General features: G+C 56.3%; 1 protein-coding gene across 4 annotated transcripts; it reads right to left on the bottom strand.

The window, feature by feature from the left end:
- Positions 1-171: 171 nt before the first annotated feature.
- CLUH (clustered mitochondria homolog) lies at positions 172-20,679 on the bottom strand. 4 transcript variants are annotated; one of them, XM_055330106.1, is made up of 26 exons: positions 20,472-20,679; positions 13,308-13,510; positions 12,984-13,155; positions 11,455-11,598; positions 11,164-11,288; positions 10,909-11,063; positions 10,703-10,828; positions 10,267-10,414; positions 9,950-10,042; positions 8,485-9,179; positions 7,437-7,660; positions 7,149-7,250; positions 6,913-7,013; positions 5,874-6,026; positions 5,722-5,784; positions 5,367-5,611; positions 5,052-5,136; positions 4,728-4,881; positions 4,508-4,647; positions 3,692-3,772; positions 3,479-3,604; positions 3,278-3,399; positions 2,906-2,999; positions 2,682-2,816; positions 2,529-2,602; positions 172-1,585 (listed from the first exon to the last, which is right to left on the bottom strand). In XM_055330106.1, the coding sequence occupies exons 1-26, from the start codon at positions 20,569-20,571 to the stop codon at positions 1,402-1,404; spliced, it is 4,044 nt and encodes a 1,347-aa protein (XP_055186081.1). In that variant the 5' UTR covers positions 20,572-20,679; the 3' UTR covers positions 172-1,401. The 4 variants fall into 4 exon arrangements, with proteins under 4 accessions (XP_055186081.1, XP_055186071.1, XP_055186063.1 ...); XM_055330096.1 differs by having other exon boundaries at positions 7,149-7,253; positions 20,472-20,678; XM_055330088.1 differs by lacking the exon at positions 20,472-20,679 and adding an exon at positions 16,428-16,583.
- Positions 20,680-26,484: the final 5,805 nt, after the last annotated feature.

Raw genomic sequence — 26,484 nt, forward strand, 5'->3', positions numbered from 1 at the left:
TAGCTGGGCGCCTGTGACTCCACCCCCTTCAATATTTTAAGGAGAGTCTTCCATCTGACCTAATTTGTACACATTCGTGTGTTTTAAACTCTTCTACTAGTACCATGTGTGGCAACAGCCCTCCACCCCAGATGGAGGAGACTGGTACAGAGCACACAGGAGAGGCTGGGGCAGCAGGTTTCAAAAACTCACTTTATTCCAATGTGAAATGAAGACGTGATGGTTTAAAAACAAGAAAAAGTTCTTGATCAGCGGTGGGGAGGCTCCGCTTGCTAGCTCACACCCACTGCCTTTGAAACAAGGTATTTGGACAGACTATACCCATCAGCAGCTCCCCGCAAAGCCCCAGGCAGAGGCCCCGGCCCAGGGACAGCTCCCTCCAGCTCACTGGGGTGGCGAGCTCCCTGACCCACCGACCCATCGGGGCTCCAACAGCAGGCACAGAGAAGCAGCACGGGCGGGCGGGAGAGGGAGTAGCTGGGGCTCATGGGAGCCACCACCGGCCGCGGGTCTCCTCCCCCCCCAGCCCCCGATAAGGACCAGGTAGGGAGCTGGCCTCCATGAACAAGCAACCATCACTCCTGTGTCTAGTCCGTGCCCTGCAGGATCCCTGATTCAGGCCTGGCTGCCCTTGTCCCTCACATCTACCCCAGCCCCACTGTGCGTCAGGCAGCTCGAGTTTAAGGGGGAATACATTCAGAGCAGAGCCCCTAGGGCTCTCCCCAGCTGACGTGCAGGGAGTGGAGAGTAACTGCCTCCTGCTGGGGCCCGGGGTGTCTGTCTGGGGAGCTAGCACTGCCTACCCTGCCCCCAGCCCCGTCACCTCGCCACGAAGCTAAAGTGCACCCCCACCCTCCAGCCCTGCCACAAAGCTGTGACTCCCCTTCTTTTTGGCTTCAAACCTGGACTTTAAGCCAAGTCAGGCCCTGGGGCAGTGGTAGCAAAAGCAGCAGCCATAACGTCAAACATACAAATGACCTGAGAAATCTCTTCATGTCATCCACTCAGAACCAAGGTGGGGCTATGTACAAGTCAGGAAGGACGGATCGAGACGCTCACAGGCATGGACACACTCGCACACACCTGCTTGAAGATGGAGAGGCCAGGGGGACACCTGCCCCCCAGCTGGGGACTCACACCCACACACTCCATTCATGTATCTTCAATTAGGCCTCTGCATCGTATATTCATTGAACCAGTGCAAAAACATCTTTGGGGGGTTGAGGGGCAGGCAGACCAGGCCAGGGTCCCAGGAGGGCGCTGGGGGTAGGGCTGGGGTTGGAAACATGGAAGAAGAGGGACTGGCTTCCTCTCCCGCTCTGTAGGGCAGGCCCCCCTTCTCCTGGAGTCTGGGTCACTGGGTAACGGTGCAGCTGGCTGACTGTCCGTGAGCCTCTCCCTCTACTCCTGTGAGCTGGGGGAGGAAGGGTCCTTGGCAGCTTGGGGCTGGGAGGCCACATCCTCCGGGGCCCCTGCTGGCTCGGGCTCGGTGGCCATGGGCTCCTCAGCCTTCTCCCTGCTGCTGGCCTCCTGGAGCTGGTGCCGCCGTGCCACCTCGGCTTTCAGATTCTCGAGGTCTTTTTGGCTGAGCGAAAGGACAGGGGTGAGGAGCAGGTGTCAGAGTCAGCCCGGGCCCTCCGGTGCCTTACTGGCCACAGTTAAATTTAATCCTGGGGCAAAATCAGGCTCTGTTCTTTGTCTGGTGAGAGATGCATGTGGAACCAGCGCTTCCCTCCCCGGAGCCAAGAGGCTCCCAAGCACTGAAGCTGGAAGAGCTCTGCACACTCGACAGCCTCCAGTTGAGGCCCGGCTCCCACTCAGCCTCCACTTCCAGCTCCAACCCATAGCACTGCGTGGTCGCTCCTCCAGCAAATGACACACAGCAGGGATCCCGGCAGCACCCTGGGCCCCAGGGGACAGAGCCCATGCCTTCCATGGCTGGGAGGGAGGCAGGGCCAAAGAGCCAGTGAAGGCGGCACTGTCTGCAAGAGCCATGCTAGAACCCTCGGGGTCCCGCCATGGGGCACAGCCCCCACTGAGGCAGCAGGACACCAGGGCAAAAGTAAAACTGCTCTTCATGTATTGGTAGGGGAAGATGGCTGAGGTTCAATGAGTGTGGGAAAAAATACAGCTACGTCCATGGTCTGCTACGATTTTGTGCAAATTAATAAAAGGGGGAAAAAAAAGATTACAGGGGATCCCAGGTTTGGCTCAACAGTTTGGCGCCTTTGGCCGGGGCATGATCCTGGGGACCCGGGATCAAGCTCCCGGCATGGGGCCTGCTTCTCTCTCTGCCTGTGTCTCTGCCTGCCTCTTTCTCTTTCTCTCTTTCATGAATGAATAAAAAAATAAAAAATCTAAAAAGATTACAGACATGTGTCTGCTCAACTATGCAGAGCATTTCCTGTAGGAGTCACAGGGAACTTCTTACCACTGGCTCAATTCTGAGCCACGACAGTGAATTATTTATTTTAAAAAGCAAAAAACTAAGGGCCATTTCCATGTGGGTGTGGAGCACAGGGCCTCACCTGAGAGGAATGAAGAGGATGCCGTTGATGACGTTGAGCTGTTCCAGGACACTGGCCATGCTGGGAGCTGTGAACTGAGAAGTGGCAGGGAAGATGAGCCAGCAGGCCTCCCGGGAGGCTGGGGTGCCGGCGCCCACGTGAGAGGGGACCTACCTTGAGGGGCGGGATGTTGGCGCTGGAGCCGTTGCGGTAGATCTCGTTCATGGTGCGCTGCAGGGCCACGGCCTGCTGGGTCAGGCACTTGAGGTACTCGGAGCTCTCCTTGGTCTTCTCGTGGTCCTCGCCCAGCTACGGGGGAGGCGGCACAGGCAGGAAGGATCAGCGAGGCCACGGCCCACGGGCCCAGCGCCACCGCCTCCGCCCCTGCCGAGGCCCACCTGGGTCTTGTAGACGGTATAGCCTTCCTTCTCGTGCTGCAGGGCTGACCGGAACTCGGCTTTGCTCTCATACACCCGGGCCACAAGGTGGTGGCTGCAAGGAGGCGGGCAGGGCCCAGAAGGGACAGGCATGGGCTGGGGCTGGGAGGGGGAGGGGGTGTGCACAGACGGTCTAAATCCCGCTCTGGAACCCACCCAAGGGGAACAAGCCACCCAAGACTTGGAAAAAGATAGAAGTTGAGAAAAAATTCTTCAGGACTCAGCTGGAAGACAGAAGGCTGGATCCCACGTCCACCCTCAATCCCCGTGCTTCCCAGGCCCTTGTCGCTGTGGCCCTGGGCACCCCCTGCTCCTAGCCCGGCATGGCCTCACCTGAGGGCCACCTTGAGGGATCTGGGCCCATGGTACTTGGTGCTGACAGCCAGCGCATTCTCCAGGAAGCGCAGGGACAGGTCGTACTCCATCACTCCATGCAGCACCAGCCCAATGTTGTTCTGGGGGCAGCGGGAGGGCCCCGGGTCAGTCCCGCTTCCCCGGGATGAGGCTGCCCCACCACCCCTGCCCAGCACTCACGTCCAGCAGCGCCATCTCGGGGTGGTCTTCCCCGAACACGAGGAGGGTGAGGTAGCGGGCGCGGTACAGCAGGCTCAGTGCGGTGGACAGCTGGCTGCTGGCGAAGCAGTACAGGGCCAGGTGCATCTGCGGGGAGGGGGTGGGTGGGGGCAGCCACTTCAGGCCCAGGCCCAGGCCCAGGCCCCAAGGCCCAGTCCCCCCACGGCTACTTACATATTCCTGGATGGTGTTGGGGTGCTCGATACCCATCACTCGCTCACTCATCAGCACTGCTTTCTGTTGGTTACTCAGGGCCTGGGAGAGGTGGGGAAGCGTCATCCCGGGTGGGTGCCTCCCCGCATCGAGTCCGCCTGGCCCCCGAGCAACTCAGCCTCATCAGCAAAGGAGTGTTCAAAACTCACTTACGGTGAGCACGGAAGGCCATGCCCCACTCCGAGGCCTTTTTAAATAGCTTGTCTTGAGCCTTTTCCCCTAACAAAATCTGTGCAAACATATATACAGATCTAAAAAGGGCACACGCAAACAAGAGTCTAGGGTTAAGGAGCAGAGGTAGACAGTGCACTTGCCCCGTGAAGCACGGGCAAAGGCCCAGGCCAGGGAGGCAGGTGAACACCAGAAGGCCAAGGAGCACTTAGAGATGCTGCCAACAGCTTCATGCAGCTCCGACTCTGAGAATCTATCCTTCCCAATGTGCCTGCGAGGGAGGCCCTGCCGTCACTCCGACTGTGTCCACAGCAGGGCAGCTCTCCCAAGAATGTAACTACAGAGTTGCAGAGCAGGGGAAGAAAAGCCAGGCAGAATGAGCAGCTCCCCAGCGTCTCCCTGGTCTCTGGCTGTTCCTCCCAGGGGGCCCCAAGGAGAGCAGCACCCTCGGCCCCACAGATGGGGTTCAGCTCCCCAGGCCTGGACTCCCGCTTCCTGCGGCATGGGGTGAGAACACAGCCCCAACTCCCTCACTTGCCATCCCCCAGTGCCAGGCCAGGCGCCAAAGCCTCTGTTGACCCAGCCCGGAGGGTGCTCAAGGCCCACCTCGGCGTAGTCACCCATAATGTAGTGGAGACGAGCAAGGAGGCGCAAGCAGGCGCAGATCTCCACGTGCATGGCTCCGTACACGTTGTTAAACAGGTTCAAGGCCTCATTGATGAGCTCACAGCCCTCCTTCAGGAAGCCTGCAGGGCACCCCCAAGGGTGGCAAGGTCAGGGCTGGGCCAAGGGACACCCCTCCCCCCAGCCACACCTGGTCACGCACCCTGCTGTACTTTGGCCTGCCCACTCTGGAAGAAGTGGAAGGCGTCCGAGGCCTTTGGGTTGACATGCTTGACCACGGGGAAAATATTGAGCACATCCTCCTCAGTGAATGCAGGTTTGTGGCGGCTGTCGAAGCTGTACTCCTTTAGCAGGATCTGGGGGACACAGCCCAACATCCATAGGTGGCCTCAACCCCGGCTCAAATGGCCAGTGCCTCCTGAACTACCACCGCGTGTCAAGAAAAGGCCACCCTCCCACCCAACACCAGTGGCTGTAAACCCTGCAGGAACAAGGGCACAGGAGGGACCCCCTGAGTCATCCCCACCTGGATTCCGGTTTTCAGGGAGATTTCCCGCAGTAGCGTGATCTTCTGCAGGCCATAGGTCTCCACAGCCTGGTCCACAGTCTCACTGGGGGAGAAGCGGCATGTGGGCCTGGGCAGCCCAGCTGCCTCCCCATCTGAGCACCAAACCCGGGTGCCCACCAGCCAGGACCCGCACTGAGAGCCTCCATCACACTCCCTCACCTCCCTCCTGTCCTAGCCTGCACCCTGCACCCCCAGGTTGTGTCCCCCAGGGGCCTTTGTGCTGCAAGCCCGGTGCCCTTGCACCGCCTCGGCCCGGCCGTGCTGCTCACGCACCACTCGAGGATGAAATCAAAATAGTTCTTGGCCTCCTGGCAGATGTTCTTCCAGAGCTCCTGGGGGGTCATGACGGCCCAGGCTGTGTTATCTGCTGCTCCTGGAGGCCGGTTTCTCCTCCTCCTGTTCCTCTTCTTGGAGATCAGCTCATCAGCGGGCAGGTGGGCCACGGGGTTGGGGTAGGAGCTCAAGAAGCAGTTCAGAAAGTGGCTGATGGCAGCCGAGAGGCCCGAGAGCTCCACTCCCTGTGAGGGAGGTTTGGACTCACGTCACAAGGGCCCTCGGGCTCCAACCAGGGCTCTTCCCCAATCCCCCCCCACCCTCCCGGCCACCGCCATGGTGGGAATGGCAGTACCTGTAAGTAGGTCTTGAAGATGTGCTTGGCAGAGCGGGTGATGAGCTCTCCAATGCCAATTTTCTGCAAGGGTTCAGAGAAGGGAGTCTTGGCCAGGCCCCAGGCTTTCATCCAGCCCCCATCTCATACCCTGCCCCCCAAGCATCACTCACATAGATGTGGTCCAGCTGGTCTCGGGCTGGGCTCCGGAGAACCATGTCCAGCACCTTGCCCAGGTAGCGCATGTTGATGCCACGCTGGCGCATCACCTCAGCCAGTGTGGCCCCATCCATGGGCAGCACCGCATGGTCTATGCAGTCCTTCACCTGTGGGCTGCAGCAGGTCAGGCACCCCCCAGCCTGGGCCCTCCGCCTCCTCCCACCCGGTCTTCTCCGCGGGGAGCTCATACTATCTTGAGGCCCCGAGGAAAGAAGGACTGAGACCCCAGCTCCCAGTTGGGAAGAAGGAATAAGACAAAGCAACAGGCAGGACATGAGAACCTGTCCCCCAGCCCTTCTGCTCCAGCAACAGGAAAAAGGACTACAGTCACCCTGTGACTGCCAGGCCCACCCAACAGGGAAGCAGGCATGAGGGAGCCCCAGTGACAGAACCCAATAGGCAGCACACGCTACCCCCTACTATGCAGGATAGAGCAGAGGTGACCACTTGGGGGCCACGGCTTGCCCAAGCCTTGGAGGTTTGTGCCAAGCCTTGGAGAGGTCAGGCAGGCAGGAAGCCAGGGCAGCTGGCACAGAATACTTGGCTCAAAGATCCAAGACAAGTGTGCCACCCAATCACAAGGCTACCTGCCTGGGAAGCAAGCACCCCACCTTCCAAGGAGTCTACATGTAGAGCTTGTGAGAGGGAGACAGGACCCTCCCCACCTTTTTCCCAGATGCCTCCCTGTCCCCCTTCCCCCGCCATCAGCTGTCCCATCACACAGGGGCTCAGAGGACCAGATCCAAAGCGGTCAGCCTGTGTGGAAGGCAGGGCAGAGCAGATTCTGTGCCTGGTGCCTTCCCTGGCCTGTCTGGGTCAGCAGCCCCATCTATACCATGGTGGCAAGCACTCTGCCCTGCCTGCCTCACAGATCAGCAGGTCTAAGCAAGTTACTCCTGGGAAGGTTCCACAAGCTTCCAGAATCAGACGAGGGACCAGGGCCTCTAACAGCATACCCTGTGCAGCCCCCCACCCCTGTGGCACCTCCCTCACCAAGCCGGGGATCTGGCAGGAGAGCAGGAAGGCAGCTGCGTCTTTTAGCAGCTGCTTCTGGTCCCGAACTTCCTCCTGGCAGGATTCTGGGAAGCGAACCCCTGTGGGAGGGACAGCAGAGGCCTGAGCCAGGCAGGAGGAGAGGAGGCAGGGTGAGACCAACGCGGGCACCAGCCAGCACCTAGGGCCCCAAGGTGACCCCCACAGTCTTCTGTCCACCCCAACCCAAAACTTGCCTGGTGAGAAGATGTCAGGGTTGAAGCGAACGTCAAAGGCTGTGCTGCTAATGGAGCCAACTGCCTTGCATGCATTGCGTATCACCTCCCTGCTCCGAGGGTCTGCTGTGGAGACAAGGTCGGCTGGGACGCAGCTCCCCTCCCCCATCAGGGGGGTGGGGCTGCGCTACCCTGAGCCTCCCCAGCTCCATTTGGGGACACCTGCCGGCCTCCCTCGGGCTAGGTCAAGCCATCAGCTACAGGGACAGCACTGGAGCTCGGCCCTCCCCACATCCACAGCAGCCCCACCTGTCCCGTCGTCAGAGGCGATGGTCTCTGCTAGCTCCTTCACCTTGGCCAGGCCACTAGCACTGCCACCTTCCTCCTCACTTCCTGCCTCGGGTCCCGGAGGGTCTTCAGGCTTAGATGCCGAAGAAGGGGAGTCACCATTTTCCAGTGAGATGGGGTTGTCTATCCTGCTGGCCTTCTGCTGCATGAGCTGTAGGGCAGCCAGCTTCATGAAGAGGAGGTACCTAAAATTCAGCAGACAGGAAAGAAGTGTCTGGAAGCCTCACTGGCCTGGAGGCTTCCTGCCAGCAGCAGGGACCAGAGACAGGCCCCAGACTCCTGGCCTGTGCCAGCACGGGGACAGTCCCACCCCAGCAACTCCATCAGGCAGCGGCAGGTCACCGCAAAAACTGAACTCTTTCCAACCAAGAGGACCCCTGCAGTGTTAGTGGGGGAGAGGCCGGGGCTCCGTCCAGGCCAGCCTCTCAAGAGCCACAGGAACCTTGCTAGCACTCTGGAGACTGGTTTGTGGTGTGGGACATTCGAGGGGGTTGACTCCTATGCACTAAATGCCAGCACTGGAACACTCCCTGGCACTGGAACATTGAAAAACACTTTAGCAAGGACACCTGGGTGGCTCAGTTACTGGGTGTCTGCCTTTGGCTTGGGTCATGATTCAAGGTCCTGGGATCGAGCCCTATGTCAGGCTCCTTGCTTGGCAAGAAGTCTCCTTCTCCCTCTGCTCCTCTCTGCCGCCATGCTCTCACTTGCTCTGTCTCTGTCCAATGAATAAAATATCTTTTAACAAAACAAAATAAAACAAAACTTTGGCAGATTTCCATATGCCCCTTGGAGGAATAACCCCACCTCCGTTGAGGGCCACTGGTCTAGCTGCTTGCTAGTTCTCCACCCATATAAAGCTCCCAGACCACCACGCTGCAGAGCCTGATGTCGGCCATAACAACGGTAGCCAAAGCCAATTCTTCCTTGCTTTCCAGAACCTCCCCCATGGAGGATCAGGCCCCAGAGCCGCCTGTTGGCTGGACACCCCCCAGAGCCTCACCCTCACCTGTGCTCCACAAAGGCATCCACCAGCTCCTGGCGGAGACAGCAGAGCTTGTGCCGGTGGGCGCGGGGGAAGCCAGCCCGGGTGCACTCCTCGGGCAGCCCCTCGCCAGGCACAGGCAGGAAGTTGAGATCAGGGGGGAAGGTGCGCAGCAGGTCAAGGATGTAGTGGCGCCCGTCATTGCCGATGATGCCCTTGCACTCCACAGAGGAGCAGAGCTCCACCTCCTCATCGCGGTCATTGAGCACCCGGTGCCTCAGGATCTTGAGGGGCCGGCTGGTGCGTTCTAGCAGCTCCAGGTAACGAGGGTGAGACATCACTGTCTTGCCAAAATCGATAGAGCCGTAGATGACACTCTGCTCCTGGTCCCGCTCCAGGATGCCCGGGATTATGGACTGGGCCGTGACACGGTAGCCACGGTAATCCACCACCACTGTGCCCAGCGTGTACAGCCCCTCCACGTCCACCGCATTGTACGTGCGCACGCCATTCAGGTCATTGGTGGGTGCCACGTATGCCGCCACGTCCCCACCAAAGTCCTTGTAGTGATCACGAACATCAAAGCCCAGGCTGAAGAAGATGTTGTTCCAGATGAACATCTGCATCTTGGTCTCCTCGCTGGGGTTGATGGCCATCACATTGCCATCGATGACTGCCATGGCGCCCCGTGTGGCTGCAGCTGTGAAGTCGCTGTGCACCTGGGAGGAGCCAAGGTGGGAGAGTGAGGGAGGCCCCGTCCCCCAGAGCCCCAGTTTTCGGCCCACCCAGCCATGCTCACCCACACACAGCACGGGCCACAGGGGGCTGACCTCAGCTTCCTCACACTTGGAAAAAGGCAAGAAACCCATGTTTTGAAAAAATGTAACTTATGGTCAGATAGACAGCAGAACTCAGTGATGAACAAGGCGGGGAAGGACCAGAGCGGGTCTTGGATCCACCTGTAATGTGCCAGGTGAACTTGGCCAGGTCACTTCTCAGACCTGTTTGCCCTGTCTATAAAACAGTGACGATAAAAGTATCAACCTTTACAAGGTGTCCAAAAGATTACAGAAGATAATGCCTATAAAACACCTGACACAGCCCCTGGCAAAATCAGTACTCAAAACAGTGAGATCTTATTTTTACCATTATCATCTCTATGCAGTAGGACTAAGGAGATTAAAAACAGCTTTTTGAAAGCACTTTTTTCCTCATCTTTCTAAATAACGTCACACGTGCCCAGGCAAGGTCCCAATGGCAGACAGTGGTGGGTGGGAAGCCGGAAGAAACCTGTCACACAGTACACAATGGAGGAGGTCCCCCCACCCTCCACCTAGCCCCAGGACTCCAAGTCTCAGAGGAGTCACAAAACAGAGCTGAGATAGTGTGCCCAGAGGTGCCGATGCCCCGCAGGGTACTATGGCCAGCAATGTTGGCAGGAGGCAAGCATGCCTGGGGCTACCAGTCAGGCAAAAAGAGCCATAGGCACCTTGAATATAGCTCTTTCTCGAAGCAGCCTCTCAGGCAGGTTCTTGCGGGGCAGTTCCCTCGTCGTCTGCAGCTCCTCGTTCCAGTCCCGGGTCTGCAAAGGGACCAGGGAGGGGCATGCCAGCTTGGCCCATGGCCCCAAGACCTGCTCTGGGCCATCCCTCCCTCTACCTCCCTATGGACAGCCTCCAAAGCTCCCAAGTAAACAAGACAGATAAATAGATGAAGCTTCCAGGGAGGCGCACAGATCCCAGCCCGGCACCCGGCAAGGGAGGGTGAGAGAGGTGCCCAGGGAGGGCAGGGCCAGGCTGCAGGCACCTGTCCAGGAATGTGCTCCTCATAGCCCAGCCTCGAGGTGTAGGCATCCTCCGCACGCACACAGTCCATGGCATGCTCCGCCTGGGGGGCTGTCCAGCTGTACACCTGGAACGGGGTGGCAATCCTCTCGAATGGGTGGCGCTGGACCCTGTGGCAGCGAGAGGGGGAGATGGGGAAAACTGCCAAGCTCAGAGCCCTGCCCTGGGCCCCTGCCCTAAAGCACCAACCAGCTCTCGTGTCTTCCCACCGAGACCCTGGAGAGGCGAGCAGAAGCAAATGGGCACGTCTTCTAGGACTGCCCTAAAGGGAGGCTCTGGGGTGCTGGGGGCTGAAGGCATGGCTTCTTAGGGCAGACGTGACGAAGTTCAGGCTGGCAGGTTCACCCACCCTCTTGTGGGACGTGAGACAAGGGGTGGAGATGTTGCAAAGGCTCTACCTTTTCTTCTGTAGCACAGCAAAGTTTTTTTTGAAGGTTGGGCTGATCTGGTTGAGCAGCTCCACCAGGGAATGGCTAAGGAAGCGAGGGCTGGCAGGCTTGGGATTGAAGTGATACGCTGTGGACCTGAGGGGAGAGGGTGGTCACGGCACAGGGCACCCAAGTAGCGGCCTAAAGACCTGAAGTGGGCTCACACAGGGACTTACTGGTTCAGATAAAAGCCCCGCGTGGATGCCGTGATGCTGACTTGCCGGTCCTCAGCTGTGATCACAAACAGGTACATGAGATCCCCATGCATCTTACGGTTCCCGGGGGGTGGGTTCCAGCCGCTCATGGTGAGCACTTTCAGGCACTGCAGGGGCTGCAGGAATAGCCAAGTATGAGTGGGGGCCGGGCCTCTAGGTGGGGGAGCCCCCTGCCCCGCCAGAGACCTGCCCCCTGGCTCTGCTCCGGAGTACTACCTTCCAGTCACGGTTCTGGGGCTGCAGGGGACACAACGGCCGCTCCCGGCTCCCAGGGAGGATGTACTCAGGTGGTGTGCAGTCAATGGGGTCCATCTCCAAGCCCTTCTTCCGCTTCCCGCTGTCTGAGGGACCCGAGGCCGGTGGTCAGCACAGGTCCACCCCGGGGCAAACCAATGCCAGTGTGGATGACTCCAGCCCTGCCCCCTCATGGTGGGAAGGCCTGGTCCCTGGCCCCTTCCCTGGCCCCTGGCCCCTCTGCCCAAGCTCCAGTCCCAATGCCTCCCGCACCTCCCAGGTCGCCGTCAGTGAAGACGCTCAAGAAGGACAAAGAGTTGCAATCAACCCCGTTGAAGGCATCAGATGGGTCCAGGCTCTTGAGCAGGTCTCGGACGTGGCGGACATGGATGCGGGCCTCACGTACTGTGTATGGTTCTGTCGGGAGGGTGAGGGGCAGAGTGTTAGCAGGGCCCACTCCCTGCTGCAACAACCTATCTAGCATGGACAAGTGTGCCATGGTGCTACCATGGTGAACCTGATTTTCACATTTCAGGCCTCCACTTACAAATTCCATTCTGAGCACAGAAGCCAGAGTTCTGGATTCAACACCCCCACCCCCACCTTCTGTTAGGCAAGTATCCTTGTTTGCAAAGACCCTCCTGCCAAAGGGCACAAAAAATGCCTCTGGGCCGCCCACAAAAGCTCCCACTCTCATTCACAAGTATCCCAGGCGGGCAGGCCTGCAGAGCCACAAAGTCCCCACACTATAACTTCAGTCCTGTTCTCCTGGGGCAGCCTTCGCTCAGGGATGGCCCAAGGATGTACCCCTACCTACAACACTGCCCCCCAACACATGCTTCATTCAGTTTTAATGAGGGCTCTTTGGGGGGAGAAGAGATTTCATCATTAAGTTTGGGCACACCTGGGTTACACACCTTCCATATTTGCTCTTAACAAGCTCATACTGCCTGGAACCACTGGGCTCTTTCTCCCCTGGGGACCCAAATTCACAGGAGCTTTCATTTCATAACCAAACCAGTCTCCCACACCAGCCCACTGCTCCACACTGGGCCTGACTTCTCTACTTGAGAGCTGTGAAACTTTAGCTTCCTTATGAGAGTTAACTTTTCTCTCTATAAAATTGGGCTAATTTCAAGCCCTTAGTTGGTACCGTTTTTTGTTTTTGTTTTAGAGAGAGAATGCGAGTAGGGCAGAAGGGAAGGAGAGAGAATCTTAAGCAGGCTCCCCATCCAGAGAGGAGTCTGACACAGGGCTCAATCTCACGACCTTGAGATCATGACCTTGAGATCATGACCTGAGCTCAAATCGAGTCAGATACTTAACCGACTAAGACACCCAGGCACCCCAGTTGATATATATATATATTTTTAATCATGACTCAGGTACCTGTGTAGCTCAGTTGGTGAAGCATCTCCCTTCAGTTCAGGTCATGATCCTGGGGTCCTGAGATTGAGCCCCACATCAGGCTCCCTGCTCAGTGGGGAGTCTGCTCCTCCCTCTCCCTCTGTCTCTTGCCCCCTTCACACGTTCGCTCGCACTCTGTCACTCTCAATAAATAAAATCTTAAAAAAAAAAAAAAAATCACTACTCTGATATTTAACCTGTAATGTTGGAGGGTATTCATGGGCAGGCCTGTGGAGCAGGCCTGAGCTCCAATCCTGCCTTCACAAGTTCTGTACTACTCTGAGCCTCCACACACTCATCTGTGACAGGGAGATACCAGTCAGGATGGGTGGAGTGCCATGTGGCCCCACCTCTGCGTGCCCTCCCTTGGCAGGCTGCCCAACTTCCGGACAAACCTTCTACCACGCGTAGCACTGAGCCCTCCTGCAGCCCCTCGACACTGCGCAGCTCTGAGAAATGGTCCAGCATGTTGCCATCCAGGTGCAATGAGAAGCAGGTGCGGTGACAGGTGTCTTCACGGTCCATGAGGACCTGGTGGATCTCCTGTACCATCTCCTGGGGGGACACCTGCCAGGGAAAGGCCCCAACCACCTCTGTGAGGACATACTGCCTTCCCTACAGTATGAGGCTAGGACAAGTGATGGCCGAGCGTGGCCTTCCAGCCTTGTCCTCCCTAATGGGCTCAGGCTCTGGTCCCCAGCACCCCTCCTCCATCTCACCTGTAAGGAGAAGGGCTCAATTCCAGGTGCCAGGATCTTCACAGAAAAGCCTGTGTCCTGGATGACAATGACTTCCTGTCCGGTTGTCTCCTCTCCTGGCTCGGCCTCATCCAGACCATTTTCCCGGGGCACGTCGGCAGCCCTCTCCTCCTTCTTGAGGCTCTCTGCACAGTCCCCGTTCAGTAGCATGACTGGTGGCAGCTCTGCAGGTAACAAGAAAGCAGCTGAGGCAAGTGGGGCCATCTGCCTCCCCAGCCTGTGTGGACACATGCCCGAGAATGGCATGTGTTTCCTCCCGAGATTCGAGCCTGCCGTAGACCTCACAGTCCCATTCACACTGGACACACAACCTCTCTCCACCCTGGCCACCAGCAGACCACTGCCTTCTCCCTCCATATCCCAGGCTTCCCCTCTCATCTGCTCCTCAGTCTTCTAGTCTGGCTTCCATCTGAGCACACCACCCAAACCCCTCCCCCGAGTCACCAATGACACCCTAAGGGCCAAACCTAACCACCTTCTCTGGCCTCAGGGTGTGTGACTTCTGAGGAGCACCCACCACTGCTCCCTTTCTTCACCCTTCCCTTGTTCCTGGCTCTCCAGGTCTGCCCCCTCCAGCAGCCCAGGCTGCAGTGTCCCGGCAGCCCCAGCCTCTCCTCATCTCCCAGGACTACAAGCGCCATCCTGCCTTGCAGCTTGCCTGGCAAATCCAGGCCTTGCTCAAACTTTTCACCATGTGGCCATCCCTCAAGCATCACCCAAGTTTCATCTTCCTGACATGGAATGCACCTTCCTCCACAAGCTGGCCTCTGCTGTGTAAATGCCCTCCCCCCACCCAGTGACCCAGCCCCTGCAGCCACGGCCAAGGGGAGGCCATTCTCCCTACTTCAAGAGCATCACTTACAACTCACTGCTCACAGATCCAAGCTTCATAGGTCTACTCTCTCAGGCAGCAGCCTGAAGTACATCTAAGCTCCTGCCAGGTTTCCTTATCAACGTCTCAAATACACCAAACTACTAGGAAGGCTGACAACAGGCTCCACATCTTCCCTTCCACCTCTGTGCTTTTGCCGTTTTTGCTGCCTTCAATACACTACTATAGCCGGCAAACTCCTACTCACCCGTTAAGGCCCAAGTGAAACAAATCCCTTTCTCTCTCTTTTTCTTTCTTTCGGGTGCAGGGAAGGGAGGGGGAGAGGAAGAGAGAATCTCAGTGCTTGGAGCCCAACTTGGGGCTCTACCTCATGACCCTGAGATCATGACCTGAGCTGAAATGGATGCTTAACTGAGCCACCCAGGTGCCCCTAAACCTACTCTAAAGCCTCCCCAGGGCAGCCTGGGTGGCTTAGCAGTTTAGCGCTGCCTTCAGCCCAGGGTGTGATCCTGGAGACCTGGGATCGAGTCCCACGTCAGGCTCCCTGCATGGAGCCTGCTTCTCCCTCTGCCTGTGTCTCTGCCTCTCTCTCTCATGAATGAATAAATAAATAAAAATTAAAAAAAATAATAAATAAAGCCTCCCCAAATGACCCCTGCCAACAGAATTACTGCCTCCTCACTGCCCCCAGGAATATGGCGACCACCTCCCAGGGCACTGTTCTACGTCATTCTGGGGGGCTGGGGCAGCCAGCCATCTTCTTCCTTCTATCTGTCCTGCACTCAACAGAAAGGCACTGAATTAATGAATTAATTACTGCAAATGTGGAGTTAAGTCTGATATTTGTACACAGGACCCATTTTAGATGCTTTGGGGAAAGAGAAGAAAGCAGGTGACAAAACCTTCCCTTGCTACCCAGGCACTAACGGGAAACAAAGGAGAGCCCCCCTCCCTGCCCTGGAGAGCAAGGACCTCCTCACAGCCACTCCAGCAAAACACAGGCCTGCCTGGATATCCATTTGGCCCACAGGCCTTTCCACCCAGGGTCTGTCTGACAGCCAAACTGGCTTCTTGCTTGTCTGTGAGCTCCAGACAGGTCAGCTCACCCAGCTCTGCTCCACACCCCACCTCCTGTTCCCTACTGTTAGGAGTGAGATGCATTTTCCCCAGACCTATGTGGGCCTTACCCAGACCCACCAGAAATGTGGAGCCAGGGGCCTCAGGAAAGGAGATAAGCCCAGCAGAGAAGAGCACGTGAGGTGGGGTGGTGCGCAGAGAAGCCATTCCCTCTCCCCTATGTCCCTTCAGCTTAGTGATAAATAGGACCGTCAGGAGCTCAAATAGTTAGTTCCCCTCTCTCCTCCTCAAATAAGGATGTGTGACACCCAGAAAAATTCAAAACCTTGTCCAAGGTCAAGAGTGGACCCAAAATTCCCCATCAAGAGCCCATACCACCATGCCAACACACTGCCCCCAATCTTGGCCACTGTGGGTCTTCAAGAACTGTTATTACCCCCATCTTTGTCCCAGCAGACTTCTCCAAACCTGAGGTGAAACTCCTGAGAACCATAAGGACACACAAGGACCTCTCTCTAGTGAGCCCACAGCCCCAGCAGTCCGACTCCAAGCCCCTAAAGTAAGCAGCCACCTCAAAGGGAAAACTTGGCTGACTTTATGACAAAGCAGGCAGGAGGGTGGGGAGAGGGGTGGTGCTTGGTTAGCTTCCAAAAGGCAGCAAGAGGAATGGCAGATATGAGGAGGCACTTCCCCTAACTGGGTCCTTGAGAAAGGCTTTGCTGTTGGAAGGCCCTTGGGATGAGGGGGGATGCAAGAAGCTCCCCCACACATCCGCTTTGAGGTAGCAGCTTTGCGGTCTAAAATCCCAAAGGTGAGAAGTCAGAAACCCGGACTCAGGACAGCCTGTGCTCCCTGAGCCTGGGTGAGGAAGGATGGGAAGGAAGGCAGGGAAGACAACGTAAGGGTAGCCACCGCTCCCACCCCTTTTCCCCAGGCTGGGGAGCCTGCCCAGAAGGTACCTAGGCACCAGGTTATGCCCCAGGGGGTACCCACACCCCTATCAGATTTCAAAGGAATGTGCCTGGTTCCCAGGGGTCTCCACTCTCCCAGAATGGTGGCTCTACCCCTCCTCCTTCCTCTAAGGAACCCTGAAGTCTCCCTTCCACTGGATTAAAGCCAAGTGATCACCCCACAAGAGGCTGGCCACCTGGCTCCCTGCCCCCACAGCCCACCTGGTGCAGTTGGAGGCTGTGCTCTCCTGGACTCTGGAGTCTCGGGACCGCCATGGCAGTGAGGCAGCCAGCTCTCCGGCTCAGGCTCGGCGCTACCTGAGTCCCCTGTTCCGGCCTCTGCCACTACCCTTGCCCCCAGGCAGCTGGTCAGCCCAGGGCTGGAGCTGGCTTCGGGTTTCAGTGGGGCCAGGCCTGCTGGGGCAGCCCTGGGAAGGGCACACACCCCCTGCCTTGCATCCTGCTCAAGGTCGGCCAGAAGGACAGCTGTGGGCCAGGAGGCCCCAGTGGCTCCAGGACCTCTGGGGGAGCTGCTACCAGCGCTCAGGCTCACCTTCCTGTGCCCACCAAAAGGGGGGTCACTGCTGCCAAAGCCATTAGGGAGGCAGGAGAACCCAGCATTTGGGGTACTTGGGCCTCTCAGGATCAAGGCCCCTGGGGACTGGCTGGCAGGGACAAGGCCCAGTAAGGGAGTCCTCTCCTCAGCCCCAACCCCAGTGGGGGTGGGCAGGACTGCTTCAGCCAGCTGCCAGCAACAGCTGGCACAGACCCGGGCCCAAGCCATGAGTTGGCCACCCCAGGCGGCCAGTTGCAGACACTGAGCACCCTGCCTGCCTCCTGGGTTAAGTGGCTGGCTGAGGCCTCCCGCTCGTGCTGCCCCCTGCAGGTGACCTGGCAGCTCCCCTCCTCCTGACAGTCACTGGTTCTGGTGGGAGGGGGGATGGGCCCTCAGTCTCCCAGAGGACAACCGCCCCAGGCCTCCAGCTCCACCACGAAGCTGGCAGGCTGTCTTCCCTTCCCAGCAGGCCCTGCGCTGCCAAGAGAAAACCCAGTCTCTCCCCCGGGGAAAACAGAGCTGGCAGCAAGAGGCCGAAGGCCATTGGGCTGTGGAGAAGGAACATGCCCGGCCTCGCCAGGGTGCCTTCCCAGGGCCTCTGACTTGTTGCCAGGGCTCAGCCTGCTCTGCTCCGGCATCCATACAAACCAGAGTGGGGGCGGGGAGCAGCGCACTCCAAGACCCCTCCCCTCCAGTCCAGTCCGGCTCCAGGCGGGCCCTCGGCCTCTCCACAGCCCCCCCCAGGGTTCCAGTCTACACACGTGACGGGAAGGTAAGGGCTAGACCCAGGTAGCACTTCTATTATTCTGCCCTTTCCTCCACAGCCTTACCCCCTGGAAAGGGGGGGGGGGCGGGCAGAGCAGCAGCACCCACCACATCCATTCCGGTTTTCAGAAAGCCTGTGCTCGCTCTAGGCCCACCCCAAGGCACGTCCCTCAATCTGCTCAACTGGCCCATCTCACTTTCCTCTGGGAAACTGAGGCCCCAGAAGCCAGTAAGCAAGCTGCCCCAGGATCCAGAGGCAACAGGTGGCCAAGCCAGGTCAAGAAAAAAACCCAGGTCTGTCAGGTGTCCAAACCCATGCCTCTGAGTGCCATTGCCCCAGGCTGCAGGACCCACCAGGTACACAGTACCTCTTCCTCCTCCAGGCCTCAGGCCAGGAGGCAGATCTATCTCCAGTTATAGCACCCTCCCAACTCTCTACACCAGGGGGCACTCCTAAGGATTTGGGCTTTAGTGAAGGGGAAAAAAGTAGTCCTCTGCAGGAATGGGGAGGGGTTGCCCAAACTGCACACTGCATATACACACCTCCAGTCTTCACTGGCTGGATCAGAATGAGCAGATAAAGTGTATCCGCCCTGGCCTGGGAGCACAGAGAACCCACGGGCAGCAGAAAGGAGGAGTTAGAAAAGAAACTTAGGATATCCCAAGTGGCCTCTGTGTCTTCCCCAGCCTGGCATGGCCTCATTCAGTAGACTGCGCCAGGGCCAGGCCCCGCCCCCATCAAGGCCTCAGCAGGTGAGGCTCCAGCAGGAAGTAAGGTCCCAAAAGACACATCACTCCTCCCAGGAACGCAGGGCTTCAAGGGAAAGGGGTAGAGGCGGGCAGCCTATGAGAGCCTATGGGAGACCCTACAGATACAGGCATCTGTCTCCTTCCTGTCCCCCCAGGCCAGAGGCAGGTCTGCAAGATCTGGAGATAGTCCAGTGATCCTCAAGCTGGTATACTCAGACCTCCTCATATTAAGACCTTTAGGATTCTGTGAGGGAGCTCCCCTAAGCCCTCGAGCTCCTCCCCAACCTGCCAGCCCCCTTTCCTGCTCTGGGCCTCAACTCCAAGGAGCCCTCCCCTAGGCAGAAGGAACTTGACACACCACTGTGGACTTGAAAAACCTGCCCGTTCTCTTAACCCCTGAAAGCAGTTTTATTCCCAAGAAGGTAACTGACCCTTGCCCCCCACCCTAAAAGGCCTTGATTACCTCCTCAAAGAGTGGAGAGCCTTCCAGAGCTCCTAAGGATCAGGAACCTATTCAGGGGTCTCCATTAAGGCCACCCTCCTCTGAATAGCTTCAGGCTGGCTATAATAAAGCCTAGCTGTCTATACTAGCACTCCAGAGACATAAGGAGCCAATGTCCCACCCGCTAGCATGCTCCCAGTTTCCTAAAAATGAACAACTGTGCCCTTCCCCTGACCCAGGGTGCCACGGAAAGAACCTCTCAGCACACAGCGGAGACAGGGCTTTACCCAAGCCCGCGGTGAAACACTCCAACAGACCCTCCCCTCCTCAGTCCCCATGTTCTCAGTATAAATCCTGACCAACACGCCTCTCCCACCTTCCTCTGGGACAGGTAGGGGAAGCCTTGGCATGCTAGCCACAAGCTAGAAATCCAAATGCCCCTGCAGCTAAAACACTGCGTGACCTTGGGCAAGTCACTTTATCTCTTCAGGTCTCTTCGCTAGAAGGGAAATCAGCCCGCCCCACTGATTCAGAAACACATCAGGGTAAAGCCTGGCAGGTTGGGAGTCATCAGCATCTGTTGTTCTGCCCAAACCTTGGCCTTATCCAGGCAATCAGCAAAGCTGCCCCAGTACCTAACCCCAACACAAGGTAACTCTGCTGTGACAGGGTCAGAGAGCCTCCTAAACACTGTTCCCATTCTGACTCACTAAAGCTGGCAAGAGAGATGAAGACCAGTCCTTCCTGAGAGGAGCAAGGGGGGGGGACAGTGGAAGACAGAGGTAGTTCAGCATTCCCACCACCAACCAGGGCAGAGAGGGACCACAGCCCAGGCCTGGGGCCCTGAGGATAATCTGGAGATGACAACTGAGGTGCTGGGAAAGGGCTTCCAGCCTCGAGGCTGGAACCTAAGACATGATGGAAGGAGCACAGGCAGCCCAGGAGAAACGGATGAAGCAGGCCCCACCAGAGAAAAGCTGCAGCCACTCCCACAAAGCCCCCATGGGGGAGAGCTGGGAGCTCCACTCCACACTGGTGACCTTTGCCTCAAAAACAGCAACCCTGGGCTGATCCACTTTTCGCAATAAGGCGGGTTAATGATCAAGTTCTGGCACAAACACCTACTTCTGCCAAGGAGTTTGGCTTTGCCCCCACACGCAGGCAGACCCCGGGTCTGCAGATCAGGCCAATACCTAACAAGGAGGAGATGAGAACCTGAACACCTCGGGTTAAAGCACTGCCTCTGGGAATGACCCAGAGAAGCCCCCTCACAATACAAGCCCCCCACCCCCCAGCTCGCACTGTTCCCACAGACTATGCCTCGCAAGTCCCAGATTGAGCCTCACTCGCAGGGCTGCAGCCCTGTACACCGGCAATGCCTGAGATCCTGACGCGAAGGGTGCCAGACCCGAGCAAGTGTCAGTGCCCACAGCGCAGAGGGTCCCCCCTGCCCGCGCGCGGAGGGGGTGGGGCCACGGATTCCAGCAGTCTGCGGCGGCGGCGCACCCCGAAACCGCGTGTGCGCACACGTGTACCCCCTGCCGCTGTCCTCCCCGGGACCTCACGTGCGAACCTCAGGCCGCAGCGGGGGGCGACAGTGAAGGTGACCTTCAGGGCGGGGGCGGCTCGGTGTGATGCAACCTGGACCGGCGCGGAGGGAAGGCGGCGGTTCCCGCAAACCCCGAACCCACCCGCCCGCTCGGCCCGGTCCAGTCTCCCCGCCCGGCTGACCACTGGCCCCGGCCCTGCTCACCGGCCGCGCCCGGCCGCCCCTTGCCACCGGCCTGCGAACTGGGCTCCCGGGCGCCGTCGGCAGGGGCGGCCGCCGGCAACTCATCCGTTTTGATGACCATGGCGGCGGGAGCGGGCGTCCGGCTCGGCTGTCCGCGCCGCCCGCCGCGCCACTAACCCAAGTGCCCTGCGCGCCGCGGCCGCTGCGGGAAGGACGGAGTCACCGGCCCACGTGGTGCGCGCTGCAACCTTTGACCCCGCCGCCGCTTCCCCTGCCCCGCCCACACGCCCGGCCCGGCCCACGGAAGCCTGCGAGGGACAAAACGCTCCGCGCTCGTTGGCCGTCCACCAAGGCGGTGACTTTCCCGAACGCCTTAAAGGGAACGCACTGTGACTCTGGGTACAGAGAGGCTTCTGGCCCCCTCGAGGGGCGGGGCTGCCGAGAGACGTCCTTGCCGTTCTTAGCCTGTCCCGCGGGCGCCCTGACCTTGGGTGGAGACTCTTCTAGGACTGCCATTGCTCACCGTCCCCTCCCCCAATGGCCCTCTGCTTCCTATTGCAAATCTGCCAAGCGACCGCGCGGTCTCTAATCTGCGGTGTCAGTGTGACCCAACAGCGCCCTCCTCACCAGGCTTGAGAGGGTGGAGCTGGGGTGCATCTAGCTTTTCGAGGAAGGGGTGCAGGGCAGCTAAAGGATTCAGTGACAGAAATTGAGCCACCAAACTTTGCCCCGAGCTACAACGTGCTCACCCCCCCTACCAGCGGCCTCAACAACCTCCACCAGATGGGTCCTTATTTCCAGGCTGGCACATTATCCCCATTTTTCTGCGAAGGAAGCTGAGACCAAGGTTGCACAGAGCGCAAGAAGTAGAGCTGAGTCAGGCTAAATCCACAGCCTGGACACTTCACAGTCATTCATTATTTTAGGAGTTTGGGTTTTGGTGGGGACTGAGAAGTGAGGTCAGAGAACGCTGCCCAGGTGACATTTTACCAGGTCTTGCCAGTGAGCTGACATTCTCCAGGTGGAGAGAGTAGAGAGGGTCTTTTTTTTTTTTTTTTTTTTTAAGATTTTATTTACGAATTCATGAGAGACACAGAGAGAGGCTCCCTCCCAGGAGCCTGATGCAGGACTTGATTCCAGGATGCGGCCAATGATCATGACCCCAGCTGAAGGCAGACGCTCAAGTACTGAGCCACCCAGGTGTCCCTACAGAGGGTCTTTCGTGCACAGGCCTGGGAATCATTTAAGGCATATTCCTGACATTTGCCAGGATCTGATGGGAATTGGGAAGCTGAAGCTGCAGAGGTGGGCTGGGGCAGGCCCTAAGGCCTCATAAAAATTGCAGAGAAAAGCAGACTTTGTCCTGGAGGACAGGTCCTGGCAAGAGGAACTAGTGAAAATCTTTAAGCACTCAAGCGGGAGGAAGGGAGCTGAGAAATGCTCTGACTGCTGTAGGGGAGGATAAGGGGATGCTGAACTAGACTAGAGGCAGATGAGTTTGGACCATTGCACAAGAAGCCTGGAAATAAAAGCAAGACCTGACTACTGGGTATACGAGGAAGGCGGGCAGTCAGGAAGGTGCATAAACCTGATGATTAGATTGGCAATCTGGGGGATCCCTGGGTGGCGCAGCGGTTTAGCGCCTGCCTTTGGCCCAGGGCGCGATCCTGGAGACCCGGGATGGAGTCCCGCGTCGGGCTCCCGGTGCATGGAGCCTGCTTCTCCCTCTGCCTGTGTCTCTGCCGCTCTCTCTCTCTCTCTCTGTGTGTGTGTGTGACTGTCATAAATAAATAAAAAAATTAAAAAAAATAAAAAAAAAAGATTGGCAATCTGTATCCTGCAACCTCCACCTTGCCTCTCTTTGTAACCTTGAGCAAGTCACTTGACTTTCACTCCACTAAATTTCCGGAGCTTCATCTGTCAAATAAAGACACCCATCTGTCTAACCTCTCACCTACCTGTTGTGAAGAGATAGTGGTCATCAAAGTATTTAGATATTGTGAAATGCTGGGTGATTCACTCAGTCTTTCTAGCACAGCTTGCAAAAAGCTCAGTACTCCAGGAAGATCAGAGATGATCAGACCCAGGCCCTGCCAGGGTAAGTTTCAATCCCGTGGATGAAATGAAATGCACACAACAACTTCATGTCCAAGGCTACAGAATAAAAACCTTTAAAGATGGCTGTTTTGGGATCCCTGGGTGGCGCAGCGGTTTGGCGCCTGCCTTTGGCCCAGGGCGCGATCCTGGAGACCCGGGATCGAATCCCACATCGGGCTCCCGGTGCATGGAGCCTGCTTCTCCCTCTGCCTGTGTCTCTGCCTCTCTCTCTCTCTCTGTGACTATCATAAATAAATAAAAATTATAAAAAAAAAATAATAAAAAAAAAATAAAGATGGCTGTTTTAAGTGTGCAGGGGAGAGAGTCCGGGAGGGCTTCTGGAAAGAGGCAGCTCTGAACTGAGCTTCAAAGGGTAAGAAGGATTTTAATGAGCAAGTCAGAGGGATTACATGGGCAGACACAGAAGGAAGGACTCTTGGAATTTTTTCACTCATTTAGTCATTTATTTTTAAAATATTTTAATTTTACTTAGAATCTTATTTATTTGTTTTTAAAGTTTTTATTTATTCATGAGAGACACAGAGAGAGGCAGAGACACAGGCGGAGGGAGAAGTAGCCTCCATGCAGGGAGCCGGATGCGGGACCCAATCTTGGGACTCCAAGATTACATCCTGGGTGGAAGGCAGGTGCTAAACTGCTGGGCCACCCAGAGATCCCAATTTTACTTAGAATTTTATTTTTTAAAGATATTTATTTATTCAATCATGAGAGACAGAGAGAGAGGCAGAGACACAGGCAGAGGGAGAAGCAGGCTCCATGCAGGGAGCCCGACTGGGGACTCGATCCCAGGTTTCCAGGATCAGGCCCTGGACTGAAGGTGGCACTAAACCGCTGAGCAACCTGGGCTGCCCCTACTTAGAATTTTAAATAGGTAACATATTCACATGGTTCAAACTCCAAATAAGTACAAAAGGGTGAAAATGGTGAAATCTGTCACCTGCCCCCAACCACCTAGGTTCCCTCCCTAGACCACCAAGATTACTAGCTCTTTTATAGGCTGCATATAAGAGTGTGTATATATATTTTCCTCCTTTCATTACACAAATGTTAACACACTGTACCTGCTATTCTCCACCCTCATTTTTTAAAAAAAAGATTTCATTTATTTTTTTGAGAGAGAGCACAAGCAGGGGGAGTGGCAGGCAGAGGAAGAGGGAGAAGACAGATGCTTAACTTGACTGAGCCACCCAGGCGCCCCTACCTACCCTGATTGTTTTACTTAACAGTACATTCTGGAGGTTTTTCCATATCAATACGTGAAGAGCTTCCTCATTCTGTTTTATGGCTGGATTAAATTCCACTGTGTGGGGACACCTGGGTGGCTTAGCGGTTGAGCATCTGCCTTTGGCTCAGGGTGTGATCCCAGGGTCCTTGGATCCAGTCCCACGTCAGGCTCCCCGCAGGGGGCCTGCTTCTCCCTCTGCCTATGTCTCTGCCTCTCTCTGTGTGTCTATCATGAATAAATAAAATCTTTAAAACAAAATTCCACTGTGTGGTGGTACCATAATTCTTTTAACCAGCCTCCCAACTGCGGGATACTTTATATCTATGAAACCCGAGGAATGTGAAGAATTGTACCCAGTCCATTGTAGCTGAAGGTAGAAGCCCCCTCCATGCTGGTAAAGTTACTCATAACCAGAAACATTAGCTCAGTTTTAACACTGGGAGCAGCAAGCCTGGTGATAGCAAAACAGATCCACAGAGAAAGTATCATCCTCTGGCCACTTTCTCTGTAGTCTGGTGGTCTGACCTCCAATAATATATATATTTTTAGAGATTTATTTATTTATTTATTTATGAGAGATACAGAGAGAGAGGCAGAGACATAGGCAGAGAGAGAAGCAGGCTCCCCTCGGGGAACCCGATGTGGGACGCTCAACCACTGAGGCACCCAGGCATCCCATGACCTCCAATAACATATTAAGCAGACAGTTTTTGGGTTTCAAGCTGCCTCCACCAGTGTCTCTTCATCATGGTCTCAACAGCAACTACTCCTACCACTTTCCACAACTATTTCCACCAGTGCCTGTACATTATGCCACGGTTAAGGTGACTGTATAACTTATTCTCCAAACCAGGACACTTTGGAGAGTGAAAGTGGACTCCATTAACAATGGCATTGGGATAGCAGGCATAAACTGAGACTGTCTTGGCCATGCTGGCACGTCTGGTTCTCAGGTAAGGCATACGGCTGCTAGACTGGGAGACTTCTTAGAAACAAGAACTGTTGGGATCCCTGGGTGGTGCATCGGTTTGGCGCCTGCCTTTGGCCCAGGGCGCGATCCTGGAGACCCGGGATCGAATCCCACGTCGGGCTCCCGGTGCATGGAGCCTGCTTCTCCCTCTGCCTGTGTCTCTGCCTCTCTCTCTCTGTGTGTGTGTGTGTGTGACTATCATAAATAAATAAAAATAAAAAAAAAGAAACAAGAACTGTACCTTATTTATCTGGGCATCCCCAGTGTCTTCGCAGAGTCTGAAGCACAGAAGGTGCTTAATGCACATTTGCTGGTTGAATGGATGAGTCAGTTGAGACTACCAAGCAGTCCTTTTGAGGGCTCCACAGGATGCTGAGGAGGGAGTGTTGTGAGCAACTCAGGGTTTCACCTTTGATCCCCATCATTATTTATAATATGTGGGCTTTCTTTGCAGATATCCTTTTTGAACTATATGCTTTTATGAACTGTATCCAGAGATGCAGATCATTTCCACAATGCTTGGTTGAGACCCAGGCTGAGCCTTAGAGAGGTACCAGCCTGTACTATACCCTGGCCTTGATTTCCTATCTTCTTCATGGTCAGGAGCTGAGTGCCCACTGGCCAGCATGGGTACTAGTGACCAATCTGTCCATGGGTCTAGTGACTAACCAGTCCCAGCAGCCTTAAAACCTGCAACTTAGCTTCCATGAATCCCTTCCCCTTTCCCTAGCAGGCTCCTGTTACATAGTTCCCATCCTTGGGGCTGCTTGGGTGACACTCCTTAGCATCTCAGTTTCCCCATCTTTAGGGCTCCTGGGTAAAGATGTTAACTAAGTATGAAGGGAGGTTTTTCAAGGCTGAGACCTAGCCTACATAATTAGCTGCTTAAAGCCTCCCACCTCCCTAATTAGTGTTATGATGAATATACCCACTCAGCTGGACATTCATATTCCCCCCCTTCCTTTTCAGAGTTCCCAAGGGGTTGGAGGGGTGAGCAGGAACCCAGACTCCTAGATTGCAGGAGGGAGTCCCCTACCTCACTGGCTTGACTCCAGGGACCCATAAGAGAGGGACTGCTCTATCTCCTTCAACCCCAAACCTATGTGAGCAGAACTATCAGGAGGGAAGAGCTGACAGTCACAGAGATGCCCCAGGCCTCGGTCTCCCCATCTGTAAGCTGAGGGGGTTGCATACATGATCTCAGAGTTATCTGGTGCTGATGTTGCACACCTCCACCTATACTATCTCTGGGCTGGGTTTAGCCAAGCACCCTAGAGGTTTGTGAGGGATCCTAAGGCCAATTCCTCCTCTCTCCTCCCTCTTTCTCTTGTTTCTTTCCTTTCCTTTTCTTTTTTTTTTTTAAGATTTTATTTACTTATTCATGAGAGACAGAGAGAGAGGCAGAGACATAGGCAGAGGGAGAAGAAGGCTCCTCACCAGGAGCCCAATGAGGGACTCTATCTCAGACCCAGGGATCACGCCCTGAGCCAAAGGCAGACGCTCAACGGTTGAGCCACCCAGGCATCCCTCTCTCTTGTTTCTTGAATTGAACACAGGACTCCAGAGTCCTGAGCAGATGTTTATCTAGAGCTGGGCCTTCCCTCTCCTAGCTGACCCAGGAGATAAAAGGTGATGGGCAAACAGAAGCCTGGGCCATACTTCTTAGAATGGGAATTGCTACCAGTTTGGTCCTAGCCCATCCTGGGCTCAAATCTGATCCT

This window comes from Nyctereutes procyonoides, unplaced genomic scaffold, assembly GCF_905146905.1.
Source record: "Nyctereutes procyonoides isolate TBG_1078 unplaced genomic scaffold, NYPRO_anot_genome, whole genome shotgun sequence".
Taxonomy (NCBI): Eukaryota; Metazoa; Chordata; class Mammalia; order Carnivora; family Canidae; genus Nyctereutes; species Nyctereutes procyonoides.